Source organism: Macadamia integrifolia, chromosome 13, assembly GCF_013358625.1.
Source record: "Macadamia integrifolia cultivar HAES 741 chromosome 13, SCU_Mint_v3, whole genome shotgun sequence".
NCBI classification, from domain to species: Eukaryota; Viridiplantae; Streptophyta; class Magnoliopsida; order Proteales; family Proteaceae; genus Macadamia; species Macadamia integrifolia.
Window position 1 is genome coordinate 25,847,895 of NC_056569.1, and position 25,071 is coordinate 25,872,965.

General features: G+C 39.3%; 1 protein-coding gene across 1 annotated transcript; it reads right to left on the reverse strand.

Moving 5' to 3' along the window:
- Positions 1-465: 465 nt before the first annotated feature.
- LOC122060255 lies at positions 466-21,785 on the reverse strand. The gene is made up of 5 exons (XM_042623456.1): positions 21,455-21,785; positions 21,281-21,353; positions 3,030-3,094; positions 2,418-2,527; positions 466-849 (listed from the first exon to the last, which is right to left on the reverse strand). Exons 1-5 carry the CDS (start codon positions 21,569-21,571, stop codon positions 621-623), a joined length of 594 nt encoding a protein of 197 aa, XP_042479390.1. The 5' UTR covers positions 21,572-21,785; the 3' UTR covers positions 466-620.
- Between the last annotated feature and the right edge of the window lie 3,286 nt (positions 21,786-25,071).

Genomic DNA, 25,071 nt, shown 5'->3' on the forward strand with positions numbered 1-25,071 from the left:
CTCATTGTCACAGTTTCACACACTGATCCCTTAGCCCAATTGCCGCAAAGGCTAAACAGAGAAATGGGAATAAGGTTCTGTTTCAAACATCAGTGCTCATGCCAATGCCAACAGATAACCACACCCCAAATTAGATTGCTTGAATGATGAAACATTTGTCCCAACATTAACCAAATGGACCAATTTAGAGAGCTCAAAATGAAAGAAAAAAATAAGTTGAAATTCTGTTCCCCTGTTAGAAAGAAACAATATCAATATTAAAATAACTCTTTTGGACCGAGTTTTCCAGAGGCCACGGTGAACGGGAATCCATTCGCTGTGTCACCATTCCTGTTCACCGTGGCCTCCAGGGAAGAGGGGGGGGAAGGAGGTGCAGTCACATTGGGCCATCTCCTTGTTCAGCCACCTGTGTAGGAAAACTGTCTCTACTCTTCAACATGGTTTAGAAGCACCTTGCTGGAGATATTTCACAGTATAAACTTTCCTTTTAAAAGCAACAAGCACAAGGAAGACAAGTACAAACTAATCATGTTTGGAAACAGTAACCTTCCTAAGGCATAAACTCGGCAATAACAATTGAAAATTAATAATAATTAAAAATATATATATTGACAAGTTAATTATACAGTTTGGGAAGTAGGTGTAGCTGTGGTGGAGGTAGAGATCTTAGTTTGCGATGCTTCGGGAGTCTTAACAGCATTTTCTGTCCCTCTGTATCTTGCAATTGGTCTTTTAAGAAACTGCAACTGCTGCCACCTCCTGGGCTTAATCTGGCCAAGCAACTTCATTTGCTCCTGTCTGAACTTCCTATTTGCAAACCATTTGCCACCTCTCCAACCCAAGCCATACCTGCAATCGAACACAGAATACAAGGATAGAAAAAACTTAGGCCTTGATCCAGACGAGATTTCAGTCAATCCCCAATCTGACTTCACACCCTCCCTCAAACCCCCCCCCCCAAAAAAAAAAAAAAAAAAGATTCCTCCAAAATAAATAAAATATTGCCAAGGACATAAACTTGGCCATTTTATCAATATGCATGGGCTTATGAGCTTTGGTGAACTACTACCTCGCGTACTTCTAACTTAATGACTGAAGTTGGAAAAACATGGATTAGTTTATTCAATTACCACATACAAGGAATTAGTGCAATATGTAAGGTGGAATGGAATTTTTATTCTCTAATGAATGAATGAGTTATTATGGAAACTAGTTATGAATTTTTTCACAGTTCGGCCATAACAAAATTGGGACCAAAAGTGGTGAAAAAAGCATTTGTAAACCTGCCAAGGTCCCTATTCTCACCCACCATGCGCTGCTTTCAGCCTACATTGAAAACCTTCATCCTCCTGTGGGTCAGAACCAACATACAACTGCTAGAAGGAGATACCCATTTTGACCATTTATCACTATCAATGCAATCCTTGGCATTTGTGGGGTTGTAGCCTGCTAAGTATATAGTGCACAAGCCATAAAAGTTCTTGAAGTCCACATCATGGCGATGGGAAGAGCCTTTCAAATGATAGGGGTGCCCATAAGCATATGCTATTTACGCAAAACAAGCTACAAATTCCTTCAATCCCACGTATAGACACAAGATGAAATCCTCTAAAACAGAGGGTTCTTGCAAACATAAATGAATGCGCACATGCATCGCACACATGCAACCAGATAGCGCCTGTAAACATACATGAATATGCAGATGGGTTGCACACACCACACACATATCTCTAGGGCCAACGAACCTTTTTCCAGTTTACAACTCCCATCTGAGCTAAAAGAGAATAGATTATTCGGTCCAGGCAAACTACGTTCAATTAAATCATAATATTCCACTATAGCTTAGAGGCACTTCTCAAAAGATAAGTATAATTGAGAAAAGATTCTGTTCAGTAAATCTAGTGATGTGATGGGACCCTGCACCTATCTCAGATATAAATTAACTCATATTCGGTTGTTTCCATTGTAAATACGATTCATTTGATGAGCCTATTAGGCGATGGAATTGTAGAACTCTGATTCATGTCAAAACTGACAGCATCCCAAGACACTAGATACTAAGCTAAGGTTTATTAGTATCAACCTCAAATGGGTAAGGAGAGTGGCTTAAAATTTAGTCAAGTATGAAAGTGCCACAAGAGAGAGCAGAATGGGAATTTCATAATTTTTTCTGAAACTTTGGGCTCACTTTTAGCCACCTCCTCTGCCCAATAGGAGCTGAAAATGTACCATGAGTTGGGTGTGTGGCCCTCTATCACAAGGACCAACCATGCACTGCCATTTGGATGTGGCAGGTCATGATGAAAGTCAGAATTTCAGAATGGATTAACATGCTATTAGCGCAAGGCAGTTCTGTTTCTGAAAGATATAGAAAGAGAAAGAAATAACAATTTCATAGTAAATGTATAAGAACAAACCCAATAACTAAAGAGGTTCCAGCAGTGGCAACACAAGCTGCAGTGCTGACATTTCCTGAACCAACCATATTCTTAATCTCAGCATGTTCAATATGAGAATTGTGTTTCATCTGCCAACAAAATAAGAATCTAGTTACTCTCCTGTCAGAGAGAGAAAGAGAGAGACCAACAGCAGCAGAAAAATTAATCACTACTAGGACCAAAAAAATCCAGGAGGTTTCCACTTGCATAAATACCACACTAATCTTCTCAATCCTTATTGCTTAATAAAAGCAGTTGTTCCTACAACAGGAAGGAAAACTCTAGGAGGTAAAAAACCCTTGTTAGTAATTTGACATAGGTCAAATATATTGTGTATGGTACAGGTTGCATTTTGACAACATACTTGATCCATATTCAAACAGTCTATAGATGCCAACTGTAACCAATCTAGATGCTCTACTTTCTTATATCAAAGTTTGAAGTGAAAAGCAATTATATAATATGTCAATTGGAAAGATACATGTATTGTACGGAAATTATAATGTGCAAGTAACTTGGCCTAGAGATATTCTACCCAAAAAAAAAAAAAAAACATTTGGCCTAGAGATATAATCTGAACCAAAAACTCACAGCATTTTCAATTGACTCGAGCCTTTCCTCAACCTTAGCTTGATGAAGGTACCTCAAAGAATAACCTGCATTATTTAATAGTTCATGTAAGTCCCCCATCTTAAGCAAAGGCTGTCAATGGCAATGATCTGCATGCAAATCTGCACCTTGCGGTCAACTTGGTTGGTGAGTGTTCCTCACAGAAGTTAATCTTTGCATTATATGTCTTACATGGTTATTAGTAATTTAGGGAAAACTGTTCTACAGACCCCATTTAGGAAGGAATTCCTAAAAAAACATCCACCATTTTGAACAATGTAAACAGATGATATGGCAATTCCAAACATTAGATAGAAAGGATGTGTTCCTTGGGTGGGGGGTGGGGGGGGGGAGAGAGATATGGTATGAAATAACCATGTGTCACAATTTCATACTCAAATTCAATTAAATACCCTTCCATGTACGTCCATGAACACCTACGGTACTCCAACCACTACTATACACCCTCCAATGGTTATGGATTCTGCAAAGCTCTATTGCCACTCGGCAAACTCCTTTCAGGCTGAAATATGACAAGGGTGCAGGGGACATCGAGGTCTACATGTCCACAAAATTTCAGGTTTCAAAAACATTATTAGTTTGAAGGTAGTAAGCACAGTTTCCATGATCCATCTGTTCTCAATTCTAACCCATAAACTGAATATTAAGCGAACAGATAATTTGATGAAACAGTACAGTATCTACATAGGTTGACGCCATTTCAGGAAGATCAACCCACCTTTTCCCACATAATTTTTATGATAGTCAACAAGAATTTCCTAAAGGCTCCATGTTTTGAAAGTAAAATGGCGAGAGGTAAAATAAAGAACAGAATTTCTAGCTATAGAAATTATATCACATTTTTGGGGGATGAAACAGTGGCCCTGCTATATAACTGTACATTCCATTTGTTTATTTTTTTATGAGATAATTTCTATAATGAAAAATTTTAGGTTCTTTATTTCACTTCCAGCCATTCTATGTCCCAAACAGAACCAAAATGAACCGGATTTCAGCAACATTTAGATTATCACAAAATTTGTCAGTTACCTGGCCAACCTGCTAAGACTCCCAGTCCACAAACAGTATTTTACAGAATCTTCCTTTGACACCAAGTCACAGAAAAGTAGCTTTCTAAACACTTGAAGATCATGTGAAAGTGTCCTGGTTTTGATTTATTCAGTGATGCAGTCATCACCTCAAACAGATCAGAGAGAATTTTCAAATTTCACCCTACTCAGTTAAGTTAATACCATTTCGAACAATGGCTTCCCCAAAATTACAATGATAACTACAACAAATACAAGAAATTATCCGGGAACAAGATTTTATGTTTCCTCCAAGCTGCTATAGGTAACATCTTTGAACTCTTTAGTCTTTATCATGTTTCAAAGTTCACTGATGGGGACACCAGCCCAAGCTCACAGGGATTTCGGTGTTTATCAGAGACGACGTCGCAGAGATCAGCCCAGCTCAGCTTCTATCTGATTAGATGATGATTTTGTGGGATACCAGCTTGCTAGGAGGGCCACCATGGAACCACCCAATCTGGTCCCACATTGAATCGATTTCAGATCTAGGATTTATCTTCTACAGCTACCACATGGGTTCCACCTGGAAAGCTACATGGAATGAGAGGGAATGATTGATCGGGTTTTCAGCCTATTTGGTTATCGAGATTTCAGCATATCTGGTTACCTTTTCCTCTTAGAAAGTAGACTTGGATTGTTATTTATTCTTTCGTAAGTTAGTGGATCAAATTAGGACCTTTTCCTTCCTACATTATTGGATCTCTCTCCCTCTCTCTCTCTCTCTCGCTAAGACCAACATTATTGTTAATGAAGAAAAAGAATCAGAGAAAAGTTCTTGCTCTCTCTCCATTGTGGCGCTTCTTCCTGCCCCCGCATCCCTCTGGTTACTTCATCATCTTCCTCTCTTTCTCTCTTGGTATTAAGGTAAGAAAATCCCATCCCTATTCTTTCTCTTACCCTTTCATTCCCTCTTATCTCTTCTGTTGTATTGCTGAGCCAGCAGGATCCCTAACCCCCATGATTTCTGATCTAACTCTGATGTAGATAAGTCACTTAATGGGCCTATTTTATTGCAAATAAGCCTTGGGTTGGGCTATGTATGTGTTGGACCTTTGATCCCATGAGTTTTCTTTGTAATGGGCCACTTTAATGAGCCTAAAATATAGGTAGAAAGTAGGAAAACGAGATTTAATTCATTAGCTTAGTTAGAGTCCTCTTTTGAGTCTATTTCCTTGTTATTTCAGTTTTTAGTCAGTTTAGGTTTCCCTATTAGTGAATGACTAGTTTGTTACCTACTCCATGTGGGAGTTCTAGTTTAGTCTTATTTGGAGTCTAACTCCTAGTTAGGTTATGACTGCTTGTAGAGCCCTGCTCTTTAAACCCGGTTTATTGATCAGTTGGTTCGGTTTGGTTTTGCAGGGTCTGAACCGGAACGGATTGATGCCGATGCCTTGTGATATATGACAGCAAGGGTGACGTCAAATACGGGGTGGCCTGATAAGATTGAGCCGGTACCCGAGGTGATTCGCATGCCTAAGTCGTGCACTTGTATATATCACAAGGCCATGTATGAATAGGAAAGGTAAGTTATCGTATTTGAATGATAGAAACTTGATCCACAACACATGGCGAGAATGAAGTACATGTTAAGACTCCGTTTTCCTCCAAAATACAGCAAGGTTCACTTGTTTGGCCAACTGGTGGGTGTCACTAGTAGGTGTAAGACCCACCAGTGTGACCCACCTGTTGGGGTATTGTGGACCCTAGCATGCCCGACTTGGATGAACACGTGTGTTTCGACCTCCTCGTCGTAATGAGGTCTTGTATGCCTGATGATGTCGGCTACATCGCTCGGAAACACGATTTAATGTGTTTCAGTCCTTAAATGGGCAAAACCAAACGGACCTTAGAAGATATATATGACACTAGGGTATAAATAGCCTTATAACACTCTCCCTCATTTATGGTTTTTAGCGAAGTGGGTGACAGGAGTAAAGAAGAGGGAGAAAAGAGGAAGAAGGAGAGAAGAAAGGGGAAAGAGGCTCACCCCTTGGATTCCGGAGCCGCATATTGCCTTTCCGTAGCCGAAATAGTGTCCGGTGACTTGAGATCTTCATTTTGAGGTAAGTAACACCATGAACCTTGAGATTTGATGAAACCCTCTTTGTATATGTTTGAATCTAGAGGATAATGAAGCCATTGTGTGATTTCCTTGAAGTATTTGAGAAGAGAAACAAAGATTTGGTGATTATTGAAGTGACATTTGAGTTTGGGAAGAGGATTCCAAGATTTAGGATTTTTCCAAGTAAAGGTATGATTTCTTCCCCCAAATCTTGTTGTTGTCTTAGATCCATGGTACAATCAAGTAGATGAAACTTAGAATGTGTGGGAAATGATGTGGGAATCACCCTATTGGGCTTCCAAGAGTTGGAATGGAAGAAAAAAGGAAAATAGCAAAATCTGAGAGAACCGACGGGTAAGACCGGTGGGTGCTTGACCCGCCGGTGTGAATACCAGTCATTCCTGCACCTCTGGTTCTATCGGCGGGTAAGACCGACAGGTTCCTGACCCCCCTGTATGGCCCGCCGGTCTAGGCAGACTGCACAGGTGGGTTCTACCCACCTGTATGACCCACCTGTAGCCTAAGTGAGCTCCAATTGATCTCAAACTCGCCGACAACCTTCTTCACGCTATTATACGTGTCATGTCTATATCCTACGTTGATTATAATCCCAATTTGGATGCATTTCTAAACCCTTTATCTGTGCTAGGTTTCGAGAAACTCATCTTCACTCCGGATCTTACCTGTACCACGAGTGTTGATTCTTCCACAAGAATAGGTAAGTGGGGCGAGGACTTTGATTCTTAATTTTTGGAGTGTTTTTGGCATCCTTCGCATTCATGGACTATATTGACATACCGATTGCCGTGCTCATGCATATGATTAATGAATGAGTGATGCATTATAACTGAACATGTATATATTAAATTCTATATGCATTGTTATAGGTTGAAATCTTGAGAATGGATTTATCACGTGATGTTTATGATGCTGGCTTGCCGAACATGCATGGGATTTCTAGATTAGATGCCGTAGTTGGCTTGAAAACAAATGCATTGGTTCACCGTGGAATGGGACACAGAACTACAGAAGAACCATGCAGTTGTACAATCTCATGTAGGAGCATGTGTTTAGGATTTCATATTCCCTCGTGCTACAACCCTTCCCAACAGGGGTTTACGTGTTGGGTTATCACTGGGGGGAAGCGTCAGTCGCGGACTGCCATGGTGGTTAGAAATATGCCTGGCTGATCATTAGGACAGTTGAAAACTTTGGTGATATATTCAGAGGACCAATTGTACTACTTTTAATTTCTGTTGTGGTTCGGCCACGATTTACTTTTTTGCTGTGGTTCGACCACGATTTACATTTCTGTTGTGGTTCGACCACGATTTACTTTTTTGAGTGCTCACAGTGGGCCTTCTCCAACAACCCTATGGGCATATCGCGGGATGGAGAACGTGTCTCAGACCCGGGGGGCATACGTGCATGAAGTTGTGAGTAGCACGTTACCTATGACCTAGAATGATTTGTTTAGGTGGAATATGACTAAAATGAATCTCATGCATATACGATCATTTGCTTGCCATTGCTTGTGTGTGTCTTTCTTTCCATTTACTGAGCTAGTGAGCTCACCCCTCGTGTACACACCTTTTTAGATGATTTTGCATGATACTACGTAGAGGAGCCCATGCCGGGTCCCACTGACGAAACCCCAGTGGGAGATTGGTGGTCCCTGAAGAACTTGATCACGGTGAAGGCTGCCCGTGTGAGGGTTGTGTTGCAGGGCAACTATGACAGATTCTATTGATTGTACTCATTTTTTATTCTTTTCGTATATTTTCTTTTTTGTGCTCTTGATATTTGAATTGTTCTTGTGTAAATATCATGCCTACGGGCCCACATGTATTTTTTACTATATATAACAATTTGGGTATCAAGAGTATATGGGGAATTACAGTTAATCATTTATGATAAGACTTCCGCTGTATTATATTATTATATTCCATTGATCACTTGTGGCTTACTATGCTGTGGTTACTGTATCAGATGATCATGGTGGTTTGGGTTACCTGGAGGGAACCCGGTCACCGGTCCGGTTCTATGTGAACGGGGCGTGACATTGCTAGTCTGCCCTCTTTATATAGAGGAGCTAATGTAATCTAATTGGTCAAATTGAAGAAAAGATGAATTAATTTTTTGTAGTTTAAGCTCAAGGGTTGTGCGTGTGAGTTTCCTCCCCCTTCTTTATACGATTTCTCCCTCTCCCCTATAACTCTGAGATCCATCTCAGGGAATTCTTCCCTACCCCGGTAAGCCCTCCATCAAATTGGTATCAGAGCCGAAGGATCCCTTGCTCTACTGTAACACAACTCCCTTCACCTCCCAAGCAATTCCCTTTCTCTCCCTATTCCCTTTCCTATTCTCTAAACCCTCACTTTTCCCTCCCTTCAATTCCTTTAAAAAAAAAAAAAAAAAAAAAAATCCCTTCGGTTTCCCCCAGCAATCCTCCCTTTTCCATAACCCCTTTAATCAACCCATATCCCCCTTTCTAGGTTCTGCCAACAACGAAAAAAAGAAGAAGTCGAACCTCCATTTTTACAGTTCTGCCATCATCTCCTTAATATCTATTTATTTACCATTCTACCATTCACTCCTTACCTTGAGCATCTATCCACAGTGATTCCAAGAAGCAAACCTGACCGATGGATCTAGATCTTTTATTGGATATCCGTCAACAAATACAATTGATGCAAGTGAAGCTCGATGAGATTCAACGACATTGCACGAACATCAAAACCCAAGCACACTCTACCTTCAACTATGTGATCTCAGTCGTTGAACAACAGGTAGACGAACCAGAAGATGATTCACCAGGGGTAGAAGATGAGATGGCACCGTTGGAAGTTGAAAATCAACTTGTGGAAAAATTTAAATCAATTGATCTCCTCTCCTCAGTGAACCGATTGATTTTATTTTTTCGAGCCACTACTTCACCTATGAACTTCGCGTCGTGGATTTTATAGCATTCAATCATGGTTTTGATGGTGACTTCATATAGGCAAAGATGGATATTGATCGATTGGTGTTGATTCTCCCATTCTACAAAACTCGTAGACAAGTTTTTCTCAACATCGGGGGAATTGATATAGATAAGTCACTTAATGGGTTATTTTATTGCAAATAAGCCTTGGGTTGGGTTATGTATGTGTTGGGCCTTTGACCAATGGAGTTTCTTTGTAATGTGCCACTTTAATGAGCCTAAAATATGGGTAGAAAGTAGGAAAACGGGATTTAATTCATTAACTTAGTTAGAGTCCTCTTTTGAGTCTATTTCCTTTGTTATTTCAGTTTTTAGTCAGTTTAGGTTTCCCTATTAGTGAATGACTAGTTAGTTACCTACTCTATGTTGGAGTTCTAGTTTAGTCCTATTTGGAGTCTTAACTCCTAGTTAGGTTATAACTGCTAGTTTGCCCTTTTTATATAGAGGAGCTAATTTAATCTAATTGGAAAGATTGAAGAAAAGATGAATTAAGTTTTTGTAGTTAAAGCCTAAGGGTTGTGTGTGGGTTCTCTCCCCCCCCCCCTTCTTTATGCGATTTCTCCCTCTCCCCTACAACTCTGAGATCCATCTCAGGGAATTCTTCCCTATCCCTCCAGACCCTCCATCAAACACCTCCCCCATGTCTTCACCATTAACTAATTGTACCCCTTACTTTATCAATTTCCTATGCATTAGGTTTTGTTGTTTTTCTTATTAGTGGCATGTCAAGGACTAGTACAACATCCCACATTTTTTTTTTGGAATAGTGAAAGGCATACACTCGATTCGATATTTTGTTGTCCATGTTTCCACCCCCATATTCCCATTGGTATCTTGTTGAGTTGATTTAATTAGCTCATCCTTAAGTCTTATACCATCTAGCCTACCTAGCAACCCTTGTAGGAGCCCTAGTCTCAAGGTAGTCCCCCAACATCAATTCTGGTATCAAAGGAAGGTTTTCATGTCTAGTTTGTCACTGATTTTGTCTATATGTCTAGCTTACTAAGGTAAAATCTTCATCAAAATCTTTCTGTAATAGAGTCTAAGTTTAGAGTCGGACATCAACTTTCTTCCTTCCTTTAGCTGGACCAAATAACCCATTATTCCTACCAAAGGCACATTCTAGAAAAAGAAATTTCTAGACTCGAGGTTGAAGGGGCTAGTTATCTCTATCAATTGGAGGTTCTAAGTAGGCAATGATGAAAAATGTAACAACAACACTTCGATCCTTGGTACTCTCAATAGGATCCTATAACTGTCATCCTTGTATGTCCACCCGTAGTGGTAGAACATACCAAGTCATATGTACCCCATCTAACCAAGGATTAAAGTATCAATATCGGTTCGCTGTATCAGTAGGCCAAAATTAAGATAGGTGATGTAATACTGTAATTGAGGAAGCTCAACACAGCACCAGGGTAAGATCTTTTCTCAAAGAATAGGGAATTCTAGATATGAAGAATAGGATGTTGCTAAAAATTGTTGAAAGATGAAAATGATGAAACAATAAACAATAAAATAACACCCGGGCTTCACACCGCAAGGTGGATCGACTGGATCAAACACCAACCTACCTTGATCAAACACAAGGGATTTCTTGATCAAACTCAAGAAGAGAGTTGCATAAGCAAACTTTGATTTCAAATTCTTTGTTGTCTCTGAATGCTTACAATTGATCCCTATTTATAGGACCAACTCAACAAAACATTACATACCCAACTTCCAACTAACAATAGTAGAAAATCTTCACTTATTAAAGTTGGGGTAGGAAAGCCTTCACCCTCCAACTACTAAAGTTGGAAAAGTCTTCACCTACCAACTACCAAAAGTGAAAAAATCCTCACCTCTTAAAGTGGGAATGGGAAAGTCTTCACCCTTCAACTACTAAAGTTGGAAAAGTCTTCACCTATCAACTACCAAAAGTGGAAAAGTCCTCACCTCTTAAAAGTTGGCATGGGAAAGTCTTCACCCACCATTACTTACAAAAGTGAGTTGATTCCCCTCCCCCTTTCTAGAAAAGTAAAAAAGTAAAAGTAAAAGTAACTTCTAACCACTTAAATTGAACCGACATTGGACCAACATGGACCATGGTTCAATTGGACTAAACTAAGAAATAAAAGCATGAAATAAAAACTAAGTATGGAAATTAAAAAGCATCAACAAGGTAAGGCCACATGCTAGTTACTCTTGTTGGACTTCTTCCTACGGATGTAGGTCTTTAGATCTGCATCAACTTCTCTCGACTTGAAAACATTCGTCTCTGACGAATGGGTGAAAGACATGTAGCGCTCATATAAGTCAGGATCGAGCAGCTTGAAGTCATCAGCATGAATCCAAGTGCTATCGGTCCGTGGTTGTCCCTTCTATTTGACAAAAAAAGTGTGATAACCGGTGCCACGACGAGTGGTTTTGTAAGTATCATCCAAAACCTCTTCAATAACATCTTCAAGAGGTGGTGTAAGTTGGGGCAGCCTTAGCATTTGTTCCATGTCACCATCATCTGAATGATGTCCCACATAAAGATGTAGGTCAGCTACATTGAAGACACTGCTTATGGTCATTTCCTCAGGCAATTCGAGCACATAAGCGTTTGGTCCTATATGTTTCAGCACCTTGTAGGGACCCATCTTCTTTGGATGGAGCTTTGTGTTTACACAAGGTTGAAACCTCGCAGGATTCATGCGAACCATAACCATGTCCCTTGGTTTAAATGTCACATAACGTTGATGTCGATCAGCTATAGTCTTGCAGACATCATTACTTAGGGCGATACGTCGTTGCACGTTTGCATGCACCTCTGTGATATAGCGCAAGAATTCATCAGCTTCAAGGCTGATTCGAGGCTGGGGTGGGAGTGGAACAAGATCAATTGGGTGTTGCGGCTGAATTCCAAGTAATATCTCGAATGGTGTGCGCCCCGTTGTCCTGTTCACTGAGCTATTGTAGGCAAACTCAGCTATGTCGAGGATTACTAGCCATGTCTTCTCATAATCTCGGACTAAGCACCTCAACAAGTTCCCCAAACTTCTATTAACAACCTCTGTCTGACCGTCAGTTTGTGGATGGAATGCAGTTGAAAATTGTAGCTTTGTGTTAGTTTTCAGCCACAATATCTTCCAGAAATAGCTCATAAACTTGACGTCACGATCAGAGACAATAGTACTTGGCAGCCCATGCAATCGAACACTCTTTGAAGAAGAGCTTTGCAATATGATAGGCATCAAAGGTCTTTCGACATGGAAAAAAGTGAGCCATCTTAGAGAAGCGATCTACTACAACCATGATGGAGTCGTATCGTTCTCTTGTAGGTGGCAGCCCAAGTACAAAATCCATGTTAATGTCGAGCCAAGGTGCATGACGAACCGATAGTGGGGAGTAGAGGCATGTATTCTGCTTGGTTCCCTTAGCAAGTTGACAAACTCGACACCTTTTGATGACATGATCTACATCTTTTGCAATGTGTGGCCAGTAGTACCGATCAGTCACCTGTATGATGTGATGTCGTAGGGAGGAGTCTGGAGTGCATAATCGCGTTCCAAAGAAAAAACAACCATCGTGGACAGAATATTTAGGGTGTTGCCCACCTTGTTGTAATTCTACATATAGGACTCTGGAGTCCTTATCAGACGCGTACTCATCTCGTATCTAATAAATACTAATGGCATGTGCTGAAAAAGTATTGATAGTGAGAACTTTTAGGCTTAAAGCATCAGCCACCGTGTTCTCTTTACCAGCCTTGTATTTCTTCGCAAAGACGAACTCTTGCAGGTAAGCAACCCACTTTGCATGCTTCTGACTAATTGACTTCTAAGAAAAGAGATGTTTGAGTGCTTCATGATCGGTGTAAAGAATAAATTCCTTACCAATAAGATAGTGTCTCCAGTGGCGTAACACTTGGATGACAACATGGAGCTCCAAATCATAAGTCGAGTAGCGTCGCTTGGCATCGTTGAGTTTCTCGCTATAGAAAGCGATAGGGTGCCCTTCTTGCATCAGCACACCTCCCAACCCAATATGCGAAGCATCAGTTGCCACCCCAAATACACGATCAAAATCTGGCAGGCGTAATACCGGGGCCTCCGTCATCTTCTTCTTGATAAGATGGAGGGCTTTTGTCGCCGCTATTGTCCACTCAAACTTGCCTTTACTCTGCTTCATACATTTGGTAATAGGTGCCATGACTACACTAAAATTTTGAATGAATCTCTTGTAAAATGAGGCTAGACCGTGGAAGCTACGGACTTCAGTGATACTAAAATTTCGAATGAATCTCCCGTAAAATGAGGCTAGACCATGGAAGCTACGGACTTCAGTGATTGTCTTCGGGGTAGGCCAGTTGGTGATGCTCTTGATCTTCTCAGGATTAGCTTCAACCCCCTTGGATGAGACAATAAAACCAAGAAATACAACCTTGGGCAGCATAAAGGAACACTTCTTGAGATTAATGTATAACTTCTCCATATAGAGCACCCTCAAGACTTGCTTCAAATGGTCGATGTGATCATCTGGATGCTTGCTGTAAACTAAGATAACGTCAAAGTATACAACCAAAAATCGACCAATAAATGGACGAAGTACCTATGTCATAACTCGCATGAATGTACTAGGTGCATTCGTCAGACCAAAGGGCATGACCTTCCACTCGAACAGTCCATCCTTAGTCTTGAAGGCGGTCTTCCATTCGTCTCCTGGCCGAATACAAATTTGATGGTAGCCGCTTCGAAGGTCTAATTTTGAAAAGACCTTTGCACCAGACAGCATGTCTAGCATATCATCAAGCCGTGGTATGGGAAACCTATACTTGACCATTATTTTGTTGATTGCTCTGCTGTCGACACACATGCGCCATGAGTTGTCCTTCTTTGGAGTAAGCAATGCTGGTACAGCACAAGGACTAAGGCTCTCAATGACAAACCCCTTCTGTAGTAGTTCATCAACTTGCCTTTTGAGCTCAGTATGTTCTGTACGACTGAGACAGTAAGCTGGAAGGTTGAGAAGCACAGAACCTGGTATCAAGTCAATAGCATGCTGAATATCGCGCATAGGAGGGAGCTTATTAGGTAGCTTGTCAGGTACTAAATCAGCAAAGTCTGATAAAAGCTCTCTACTAGGCCGTGTGAGCTGAACTGCCGGCAGTGGAGTGACCTCTCTAGTAACCAAGGCTAATATCATGCCTGTAGCATGGCTGGTTTGCTCAAACTGCTTTTGTGGAACAGCTAAGATCTTCTTCTGTGGAAGGACCAGCATCTTGTTGGTATCGGTGGTGGCCTTCTGGTTAGTCCTCAATGTCTGTCTCTTGCGCATCTCCTCTGGTACGTTGATAGGCTCAAGTATAGTGCGCTGCCCTTTAAAGGTAAATATGCACTAATTCTTCTTTCCGCCAGTGAGAACATCATTATCATACATCCATGGCCTCCCTAGAAGAACATCAGTTAGCTTCATAGGAATAACATCACACCATACCTTTTCTTCATATCGAGAAAGTTGTAATGGAACAGAACATCGTTGATTGACCTCCACAGTATTTCCATTCAGTAGGGATACTTTGTAAGGCTGCGGGTGTTTCTCTATCTTCAAATGTGCCTTCTTCACAAACAACTCAGAGACAACATTAACGCAGCTGCCACTGTCAACTATCACCTGTACAGTGCGATCAACTGAACGCATGCAGCTGTAAAATATGCAAGTACGTCGCCAAACCTCGCCCTTGGTTTCAACGACCAATATGCGAGAAACCACATGAATTCCATAGGAGTCATCTTCATTTGCTTCAGCCCCATCATAATAATCAGCATTTTCGTCTTCTTCTTCCAATGGGATTGGACAGATATGGGAATTATCTTCATCAGGAGTATCATCACCGTCAACCATCACTGCTACTTTTTTATGTGTAGGACAATTTTTGGCATAATGTCCCCTCTCCTGACAATGAAAGCATTGCTCTGTGGCAGTGTTAGGCATAGGTGCTTTCCCCTTGTGATCAGCACATGGAGAAGGTGTGGTACATGGAGGATAAAAAGTAGGATTCTTTGCTGGAAATTTTTTTGTGATATCTTCAGCTTGATATCCAAATCTTCTACCCGTATGAGCTAGTAACTCCTCTGCATGTACTGCCTTCTCGAAGCATTCCCTGACATTGAATACATCTACTACGCCAATAGCACAATTTATATCAGATCTCAAACCCAAACGAAAGCAGGAAAGTACCTGTAATTCATTCATTCTCCCTGATGCCAGTGCGTGAATAGAGTGAATCAAACTACTCCATATACTCTGCAACGGACATACTCCCTCGACGAAGAGTATTCAGCTTGTCCTGCAACTACGATCTAAAGTGTCGTGGTAAGTATTTGGCACTAAGATCTTTCATCTCTTCCTAAGTAATGGGAGCTCCGCCATGATCTTCTAGACCCCTTTCTTCAGTTCTCCACCATTCGCGGGTTGAACCAACTAGCTTAGTACGCACTAGTCTCATCCTACGTGACTCAGATAACTCAAACCAATCAAAGTAGTCATCTAAAGCAGCCAACCAAACATAAAATACCTGTGGATCATGCTTGCCGTTGAACTCCTTTAATTTAAGCTTGACCTTCTGTGAATCATCAGTACATTGACGAGGTGCTTCAAGATCACCATTGAAATAAGATCTTATATGCTCCTCGAAGGTAAGTGGTGCTATAGGGGTTCTTTGTTGTGCCCTTTCAGCACTTCTCCTATGTTGACGATGCACAACAGATTGTAGTTGATACCTGTCCTCCCTTTCGAATGGTACATTGCTGCCTCGTATTGGAGTAACACTACCTCTCACTAATAGCTTTTTGATCAGCAGAGAGTTGTTGAAACATTTCAATGACTTGCTATTGAATCAGGTGGAGGCGGCTGCCACTATGACTCATTCTCTGCCATGCTCTGATACCAATTGATGTAATACTGTAATTGAGGAAGCTCAAAACAGTACCAGGGTAGGATCTTTTCACAAAGAATAGGGAATTCTAGATATGGAGAATAGGATATTGCTAAAAATTGTTGAAAGATGAAAATGATGGAACAATAAAAAATAAAATAACACCAAGGCTTCACACCGCAAGGTAGATCGACTGGATCAAACACCAACCTACCTTGATTAAACACAAGGGATTTCTTAATCAAACACAAGAGATTCTTAATCAAACACAAGAAGAGAGTTGCAAAAGCAAACTTTGGTTTCAAATTCTTTGTTGTCCCTGAATGTTTACAATTGATCCTTATTTATAAGACCAACTCAACAAAACATTACATGCCCAACCTTCAACTAACACTAACAACAATAGTAGAAAATCTTCACTTATTAAAGTTGGGATAGGAACGCCTTCACCTTCCAACTACTAAAAGTTAGAAAAGCCTTCACCTACCAACTACCAAAAGTGAAAAAATCCTCACCTCTTAAAGTGTTAATAGGAAAGTCTTCACCCTCCAACTACTAAAGTTGGAAAAATCTTCACCTACCAACTACCAAAGGTGAAAAAGTCCTCACCTCTTAAAAGTTGGTATGGGAAAATCTTCACCCACCATTACTTACAAAAGTGAGTTGATTCTCCTCCCCCTTTCTAGAAAAGTAAGAAAGTAAAAGTAAAAGTAACTTCTAACCACTTAAACTGAACCGACATTAGACCAACATAGACCATGGTTCAATTGGACTAAACTAAGACATAAAAGCATGAAAAAAAAACTATGGAAATTAAAAAGTATCAACAAGGTAAGGCCACATGCTAGTTAGTCTTGTTAGCCTTCTTCTACGGATGTAGGTCTTTAAATCTGCATCAATAGGTATTGGAGGGTATTGTATCGTATCGGAGAGATATGCACATAAATGGATAGGGAACACTTTTTTATACACTTTTGCATAACAAAATAGTTAAGAAAAAAAAACTATATATAACATGTATTATGCATAAACACTAAACTAAGAGTATCGCACTAAGAATCCAAGGTTTATAGTTGTCCCATAAATGTAAAATTCTTGTTCCCAACCTCAATTTCCACTTTAGTTGGAGAGAAAAATGGTTGGCAGCAACGTTGGAACAGAAAACCTTAAAAAATCATGTTTTCTGAAAAATAACCTATCTTGGCCACTATATGACCGTAGTGCAATGTATCGGTACGTATTGTACCGTATTGGTCAATACATACCGATAAGTATTGATACATACAAAACGAGCATTTCACCTTAATTTTTAATTTTCTATAGAGTATCAAAGCATATCGTATTGCATTGGTGTGTACCGGTCTATACTGGTATTGTATCGTAGGATACATATCGATACAAAAGGATTCTAAAATTTCCATGTACCGTTCAATAAGGACCGATACCGATACATATCTACCGATACATATCTACCGATACGACATGATACGTACCGATACTTTAAACCATGCTTCTAACACCCCAATCTCACTTAAATAGTGGGCTCAGTTACTTTAATAGAATGAAGAAACCTTGAAGACCCTCCAAGATAACCAAGAATTGCTTAGCTACCCAAACAGATTGACTGCTAGTAGAGCAGACCGGGAAGCACAAACTGCTAATCTTTACACTCTTGACCAAAGTGTCCAAATCATCACAACAAAACTTGTTGCCGTAGAGACATCCATCCTAAATTCAAATGGACAACAAGGTCATAATGTTCAAGGCACAAGACCTAAGGTGGAGATCCCCAATCCGGATTTGAAAAACCATGACAATCACTTTGATGGTTATGACAGAATGGGAGATAACTTCATAGACATTGGATGTGATCGAGGTATGGGTAGAGGATGTGGACCCAATAGACATCATGTCCCTAGGTATCGCACTCCGTACAGAGATGGTAAGAGTTTTAAGCACTATGATAGGTGTTTCAATGTAAGGCAAATAATCATGGTAGAGGCACCTTCCTATGACAGGTAGATTGATGTTAAAGTCCAATTAGACTAGATTAAGCAAATGGACCGGTACTTTGATTTCTTACCGGAGTTGCCCAAAACTTCTGGTCATAATTAGAGTACCAAGAGAATAATGTAGGACTTCAGCCAGTGACAACTTGAGTTGAAATGCAGGAGAAACTCAAGAGGGAGCTCTTGCCTATCATTTATCGGCTATAGTTGTTAATTGCCATTAACACCTTGAAGCAAGGGAAGATGTTTGAGATTGAGTATATGTGCAAATTTAATGAGTTAAAAATAAGAAGACGTACTCGTGAGTATGTTAAGCAAACACTCTCCAGATTCGTTACTAGGCTTGAATCCGACATCCACCCCACCTGGTGCGAGACGTCCCTCAAGCCTTTCGGATAGCTCTCAAAAGAGAATCCTCAATGGGACTTTTCCTCAAAAGAAGAGATTCCATGCTAGGAATCAAGTTTTGGAAAGCCCCTCAGAGTTCCTCAAGCTTCCTTAAGCCCCCTGTCAACCCTCAATGTCAATTTGACAATGACAAATGAAAGGGTATCATGGGTACGGCACCTAAAAGAGAAGTCAACAATAGTGTTTCAAAAGCCAAGGATTTGAACACTTTTCTAGGGAAAGTCCCAACAAGGTTGCTTGGGTGAACAACATCCAAGCTTTGAAGACAGCCACATCCAAATCCCTCCAAGGTTTCTTGGGTGAATAACACTAATCTCAAGATCACACATAAGTGTTTGATCATATATTCTATTGGTGGATTTAAGGATACAGTCCAATGCGACGTCCTCCCTTTGAATGTATGCCATATCCTTTTTGTTTGATTGTGGTTATTTGACAAGAAAGTCCAGCATTGTGGTTAAGCCAAAACCTATGCTTTCAAGCACAACAACAAGACTTTGGAGCTTCATCCTACTAAAGATCTCCTGAAATGAAGCTCAAGAAGATGGTGGGATCGTTCCTCATTTAACGTATTCCTTCATATGGTCGGTCCTTTTCCTAACTCGATGAAGCCGAGTTCTTTTTAAAAGAGGAGAGTTGATGCAAACATGGCTACACTTGCCTTGCTAGACTAGCATAACCAGATTTGGAGGCTAAGAGCCAAGAAGAACCGGTCCAGCCCAGGGTTTTGGTCCAACAAGGTTTGGAAATAATTAGTAATTCATTTGTTTTTATTTCATGCCTTTTATTTTCCAGACTTGAAGGTAGGAGTTAAGATTTCTTTCCTTTTGCATTAGTTTCCTTTTTAGGATTGTTTCTTAATTTAGGCTAGTTACAATTTCAATTGAGTTCCTAATTTTATATCTTTATTTTTCCTATATAGTGGCTGTAACCGATGGACAAGTTAGAGTGAATTAATTTTGAATGAGAATTGGCAAGGTTTGTGCTCTGTGAGAGTGTGTGCTTCACTTTCCCCCCTGCTACTCAGATCTGCCCTTTCTTCTCTAAGAGCTCTCCATTATACCTAACTATAGGTAGTAGGGTATAACCATAATGTGTCAAAAAAACTGCCTACAGCACCCCAGCTTAAAAGAAAAAAACAACTACTGTCTAGTCATTGATTTATTTATTTTCCAAGGTATTTGTAATCCTCGTTAACAACACAAAACATTATACAATAGCAACAACAACAGCAACTAGAACCTTATCCCAACTTAATGGGGTCGGCTACATGGAAATTCCAAGGAGGAGTGTGGGGATCCATGCAAAAAAGATTGACAAGTTATAGCTAACTATAATAAGTGCCTGCTGTCAACCTGACGCACCACTACAAATCAGCCATAGGCTTATAACGACAGACTATAATAAGGTATCAGTTGTCTACCTAACGTACCATATAGATCGGTCAAGCCAAAGTGTTCTACATGCATTACGTCCACCACCAAGATAATTTATCATGTAACCTACTTTTATGAAAGGAAGAGTGAGATAACGAATTCTTAACAGCCCCGCTAGGCACGAAAGTTACAAATCGAAGCACACTACTCTGCCTTGAAAACTATTTCATCAACACACAACTCCACATTGAAAACTAGATAAGCAATCCACAACTTGGACCAAAGGTATCTATGAATAGTGTTCAATACACCAACATAAAGCCCACCATCACAAGCAAATCAATTGCAACTTACATGCGTTACATCCACCACCAAAACAGTCCACCACCAGACCTACTACACTGTAACAAGGATTTGGTAGAAGAAAGCTCGGTAGCCCCGCCAAACACGAGCCAGTTATCCTTGTGGTATCAAAAAGCAACATCGCTATGAATGCTTGGCTGGCACAAACCAGTTATCCCTATGGTAACTTTTCTAACACTATCCTACCATCAAAAGTTGATAGGGCAGAAAATTGAATGATGCATCACTGGCACGAAAGCCATGCGCTTCAAATTCAAAAGGTCTAAAGGATCGATAGGCCACGCTTTCATGGTTTGTATTCATACTGGAAATCAGAATCAAACGAGCTTTTACCCTTTTGTTCCACACAAGGTTTCTGTACTTGTTGAACAACACAAAACATTATATGTCTTCCTAAATAATTCACTAACTAGCCAACCCGTTACTGTAACAAATACATAAACACCCATCCTCTTTAAGTTTTCCTGAGGTCTAATCCCCAATTTCCATCTCATTGACAAATTCCATGGTTAAATCCTCTTAGTAGCTTTTCATGATCAATGCATCCCCTAAATCTATGAGATACTGATGCTTCACAAACAGTGCATGATCATATAATATGATGAATTCATTACCATCATTTTCTCTCTTCCTCTGTACTTTTTTTTGGGAGGGGGACCAATGCAGTATCTAAGTATCAGACATATACATCAAACTTGGCCCTGGCCTCCTTGTGGATACGCAGGTCTTCATTCATCGTTCCTGCTTATCGTTATTCTTTTTCTCTCTTCTAGATTTCAAGAAAAAGCTCTTAAAAAGAAAAAATAGCGTCAGGACTACATTGGTTGTATTCTGCCCACTTAAAACAGAGATGCGCAAATAGAACTTAAGCAGAAAAAGATGAAGTTAGCACTGTTAGCACTGGATTCCTTTCCAATAAGAAGTTTCAAATACGAAATTGATGCCGTGAGGCCCGTGACTCGAAAGAATTTCGAAAGGGCAAAAAAAATGAATAAGTGATCATGAACTTAAAAACCTTAAATTCCAATAGAACTCACCAAACCATGCTGTAGCAATCGATGCCAAAGAAGTTGAGACTGTAAATACCACCCGATGCCTCTCAAAAACATCCTATGACATCAAAACAAAACCAAAAATCTCGAAAATCAATTAAAAGTAATATCTAGAAGGAGCCCAACAGCGAGAAAGAGATAGAGAGAGAAAAAGAATACCTTGGTCGAAAAATAAGCATCTTGAACAGATGACCATGTGTTCAAAGCTTTTCTCCTCAACCGAGGCACGGCCTGAGAAGCAGAAACAGAAAACCCAGAGGCCCTCAACCGCTGCATCGCGATTTGTACTCGAGAACTGAGAAATCGGACTCCAGTCGATTAACCCAGTTCTCGAATTGCTCGATTCCAAGTCGTTAACATTGAACGACTGCAAGGAGGATCCAGAATCCGGAGCCTTAATTGCTTGTTATCTTCTTCTTGCCCTTCGAAATTGAAATTTAAGCAAAGCTAGAGGAAAAAACGAGACGCAACTGATTAAAGCATGATTCCAGTTATTTCTCGACCACCTATACTATTATAAATGACCGGTGAATCTCAGCCGTTTAAAGAGGACACTACCGCCGCATTGCGGCAACTCCACGTAGAGGTGTCAATGGGTCGGTTCGGTCTGGTTTGGATTCGGATTGAATCGGTTTCGGTGTGGGAATGATGAAACCGAAATCAAAACCGAATCCAGAAGAAAATTTTGGTTTCATTTTGGCTTCGGTTTCCTGTATAGGTTTGTGATTGGGTTAGTTTTGGTTTTTTTGTCAGTCTTGGATTTGATTTTCAATATAAATTTATATCAAACTTAGTCTTTTTTAATGAATTTTGGACTGTTTTCGATTTTTATTGGTTTATTTCGGTGTCAATCTGGATTTTGAATTGATTCCAGTTTGATTTTAGGTCCATTAGGTTTTTGGTGCGGTTTGATTTGATATAGGGTTACAATATCTCAAATCAAAACCAACCCAATAAGGATTCAGTTTATTTGATTTGGACTATTTTTGGTTCAGTCTCATTGATTTTATCGGTCCAATTTAGGTTTTGACAACCCATGATATGTTTGGCTTGGAAGAAAATAAAAGACAAAATTAAAAGGAACAAAAATAAATTTAATGAAAGAGTCATCAGTTGGATTGGATGAACCGATTTGGTTTCTCAATTAGGTCAAATCGAAGTAAGCCCAATACAAATAAATTTGGTTTCAGTCTGGTTCAGTTTTGAATTTGTATTGGATTGCTATTTGTTTTGTTGTTGGGTTGATTCAGTTTGGTTTTTTATGTACATAAAAAAAATAATTATAAAAACTATTATTAGGCTTTTCTGATTTATATGGTTTTTTTTTTTTTTTTTCGATCAGTTTTTATTGATTTCATTTCAGTCGGTCTGATTTCTTATGTTTTTATACTAGTTTTCGTAAAATCCCCGACCAAAGCCAGTTTGATAAGAGTTTGGTCCAGTCCGGATTGAACTAGTTGGTTTTGACTGATCAGAATCATCAGATCAGTCGGACTGACTTCTCTGATTATTTGGCACGTGGTAATAATGAGATCAGATCATGAAACCTAAATCTGAAGGAGTTGAATCTATGGTGTCTTAATTTTGATGTGTTGATCTTTGCCAACTGAGCAATTTCTTGAGAGAGTAATAATTGAAACAAGGCTTGAGAGAGAGAAAAAGAAAGAAAGAGGGGTAACTTGCAAGTTTTAAATATTTTCATCCCTCACAAATTTTTAGTGATTTAGGACAATCAAGTAGACCTAACATGGCCCAAGAAAACTTAAGGTGGAATCCACTAGAAGAAATGGATTTAACCTTAGTGATGAATGATATTGCACCTAAGATGTGACTACACGATTCAAAGTATTGGTATCATATAGACTAATATGGTATTATTGATATTGGTCCATAATGAGGGCACAATGGTCTAGAAAGTGGATTTTTTTTTTTTTTTTTTTTTTTTAAATCCACTGCAAAATCGTCTGATACAGAATCAAACATTATATGAAAACAAAACTTAACCTACCAACTAAATGGGCTCAAGATACATGGATCATTGCCCCTCAATCAATTCTATTCGAAGTTATATTTAATATAAGGCCTAAATTATATATCTTTTCTCACAACTATTTCTGGGGTCATTTTAGGTCTGCTCTAGTTCTTTTAATTCCTTCAATCTGAGTCAAATCAATTATCTTTTTATATTAAAGCCTCCAAAGTCCTACGTTGAACATAATCATACCATTTCAAATTATTTTCTCGTAACTTGTCATGCATTGGAGATACTCTCAAATCTTCTCTAATATGATCATTTCTTACTTTATCTTTACTAGTTTTAGTAGTGGGACTCAATAAGAATAGCAATAGTAACTAATACTGCAAATGTGAAAAAAATGACTCTATCTTTAGGGCAAAATTTTCAGCTCGAATCTTTTACAATAAGGGATAATTTAAATGGTCAAAAATGTGAGTTTCATAGCAGTTTTTGTTTTATATGCAAAAATGTTTTGACTTTTCTATAAGATTATGTGTTTTCCATCACCATAAAAATGACAAAAAAAAAAAGCAACTTTTTAAAATTCTTAATAGAAAATCATAATAGTCAGCACCCAATTACCCATATAATGATAGAATAAAGCACATCGTGATTAATAATTTGGAAATTGTTTTTGTCTCCTTTCCTTTCTTCTTCCTTGCATTCACAAAAACTCTCTCTCTCTCTCTACACCTATACAAGATAGTTTTTTTATATGAAAATCATAAAAAATAATACTACCTAAAACATAGTTAAAGCAATCTATAATAATTCAAAGGGACAGGTTCTTCGAACAAACACCATAGGGAGTGCACCAATAAAGAATGATGAAAGAGTTTCATATATAATGAAACAAAGACGTCATTTCATAAGAGAGAGAGGGCTCTCTAATGTTGTTTCAAAGAACCAAGGGATGAGGGATACTTGAAAAAGTACATAAAAAAAAAACAAAACAGTTAGATATCACCTCGTCATCATCTTGACTGATTGTAGATATTTGGTGAATTTTATTTAGACTAGTTCATCCATGCGTGTTAGGATGAAAAAATTATCAAATCATGTAGATAAAGATGTACTCTCTCTTCTACACCCAAAATAAAAGGAAGAGACGTATTCTCTTTATTTTTGCTCCAGTTTATGGGAATTTTATTTCTCAAAAAGAAGAAGAAGAAGAGAGCTCCCAATGCTGCCAGTGTGGAGAGAATCACCTACACCCCACCAATTGGGTTAGGAAAGAGAGAAAGTCATAGATGTCAAAGGGCATGGAAAAGCATCCCTACATTGACATTGTGAGGACTTCTTCATTATTTAATTAGAATTTTACAATCCCGAGGGGATAGCTAAGTTGGCAAGAGACCTTTGCCTCAGGAAGCGTGTGGTTAATTCCTCTTACTTTCTTGAGGCCACTCACATGGAGATGCTTAATGCTCTTTACTACTTTCATGAAAGTTGGAATGGTTCTCATTCAATCCTGATATGACCCAACCAGGTTCATGCAGTTGTAGGATCAATATGACTCGTACAGCAAAAAAAAATATTAGAATTTTGCAAAATAGGTTTACATGCTAGTCAAGTTATTAGTGAAATCTCAATCAACATGGTCAAAATGAATCTCTCAATCCAAATGCATTCATACCTGTAATCTTGAATCACATGGACTCCACCCCCCCCCCTCTCTTCCCCAAGCCCCAAAAAAAGATCCCCTCCCTAAACTAATGCCATTAAATATGTATAAGTGACATAGAAACTGAAATTATTA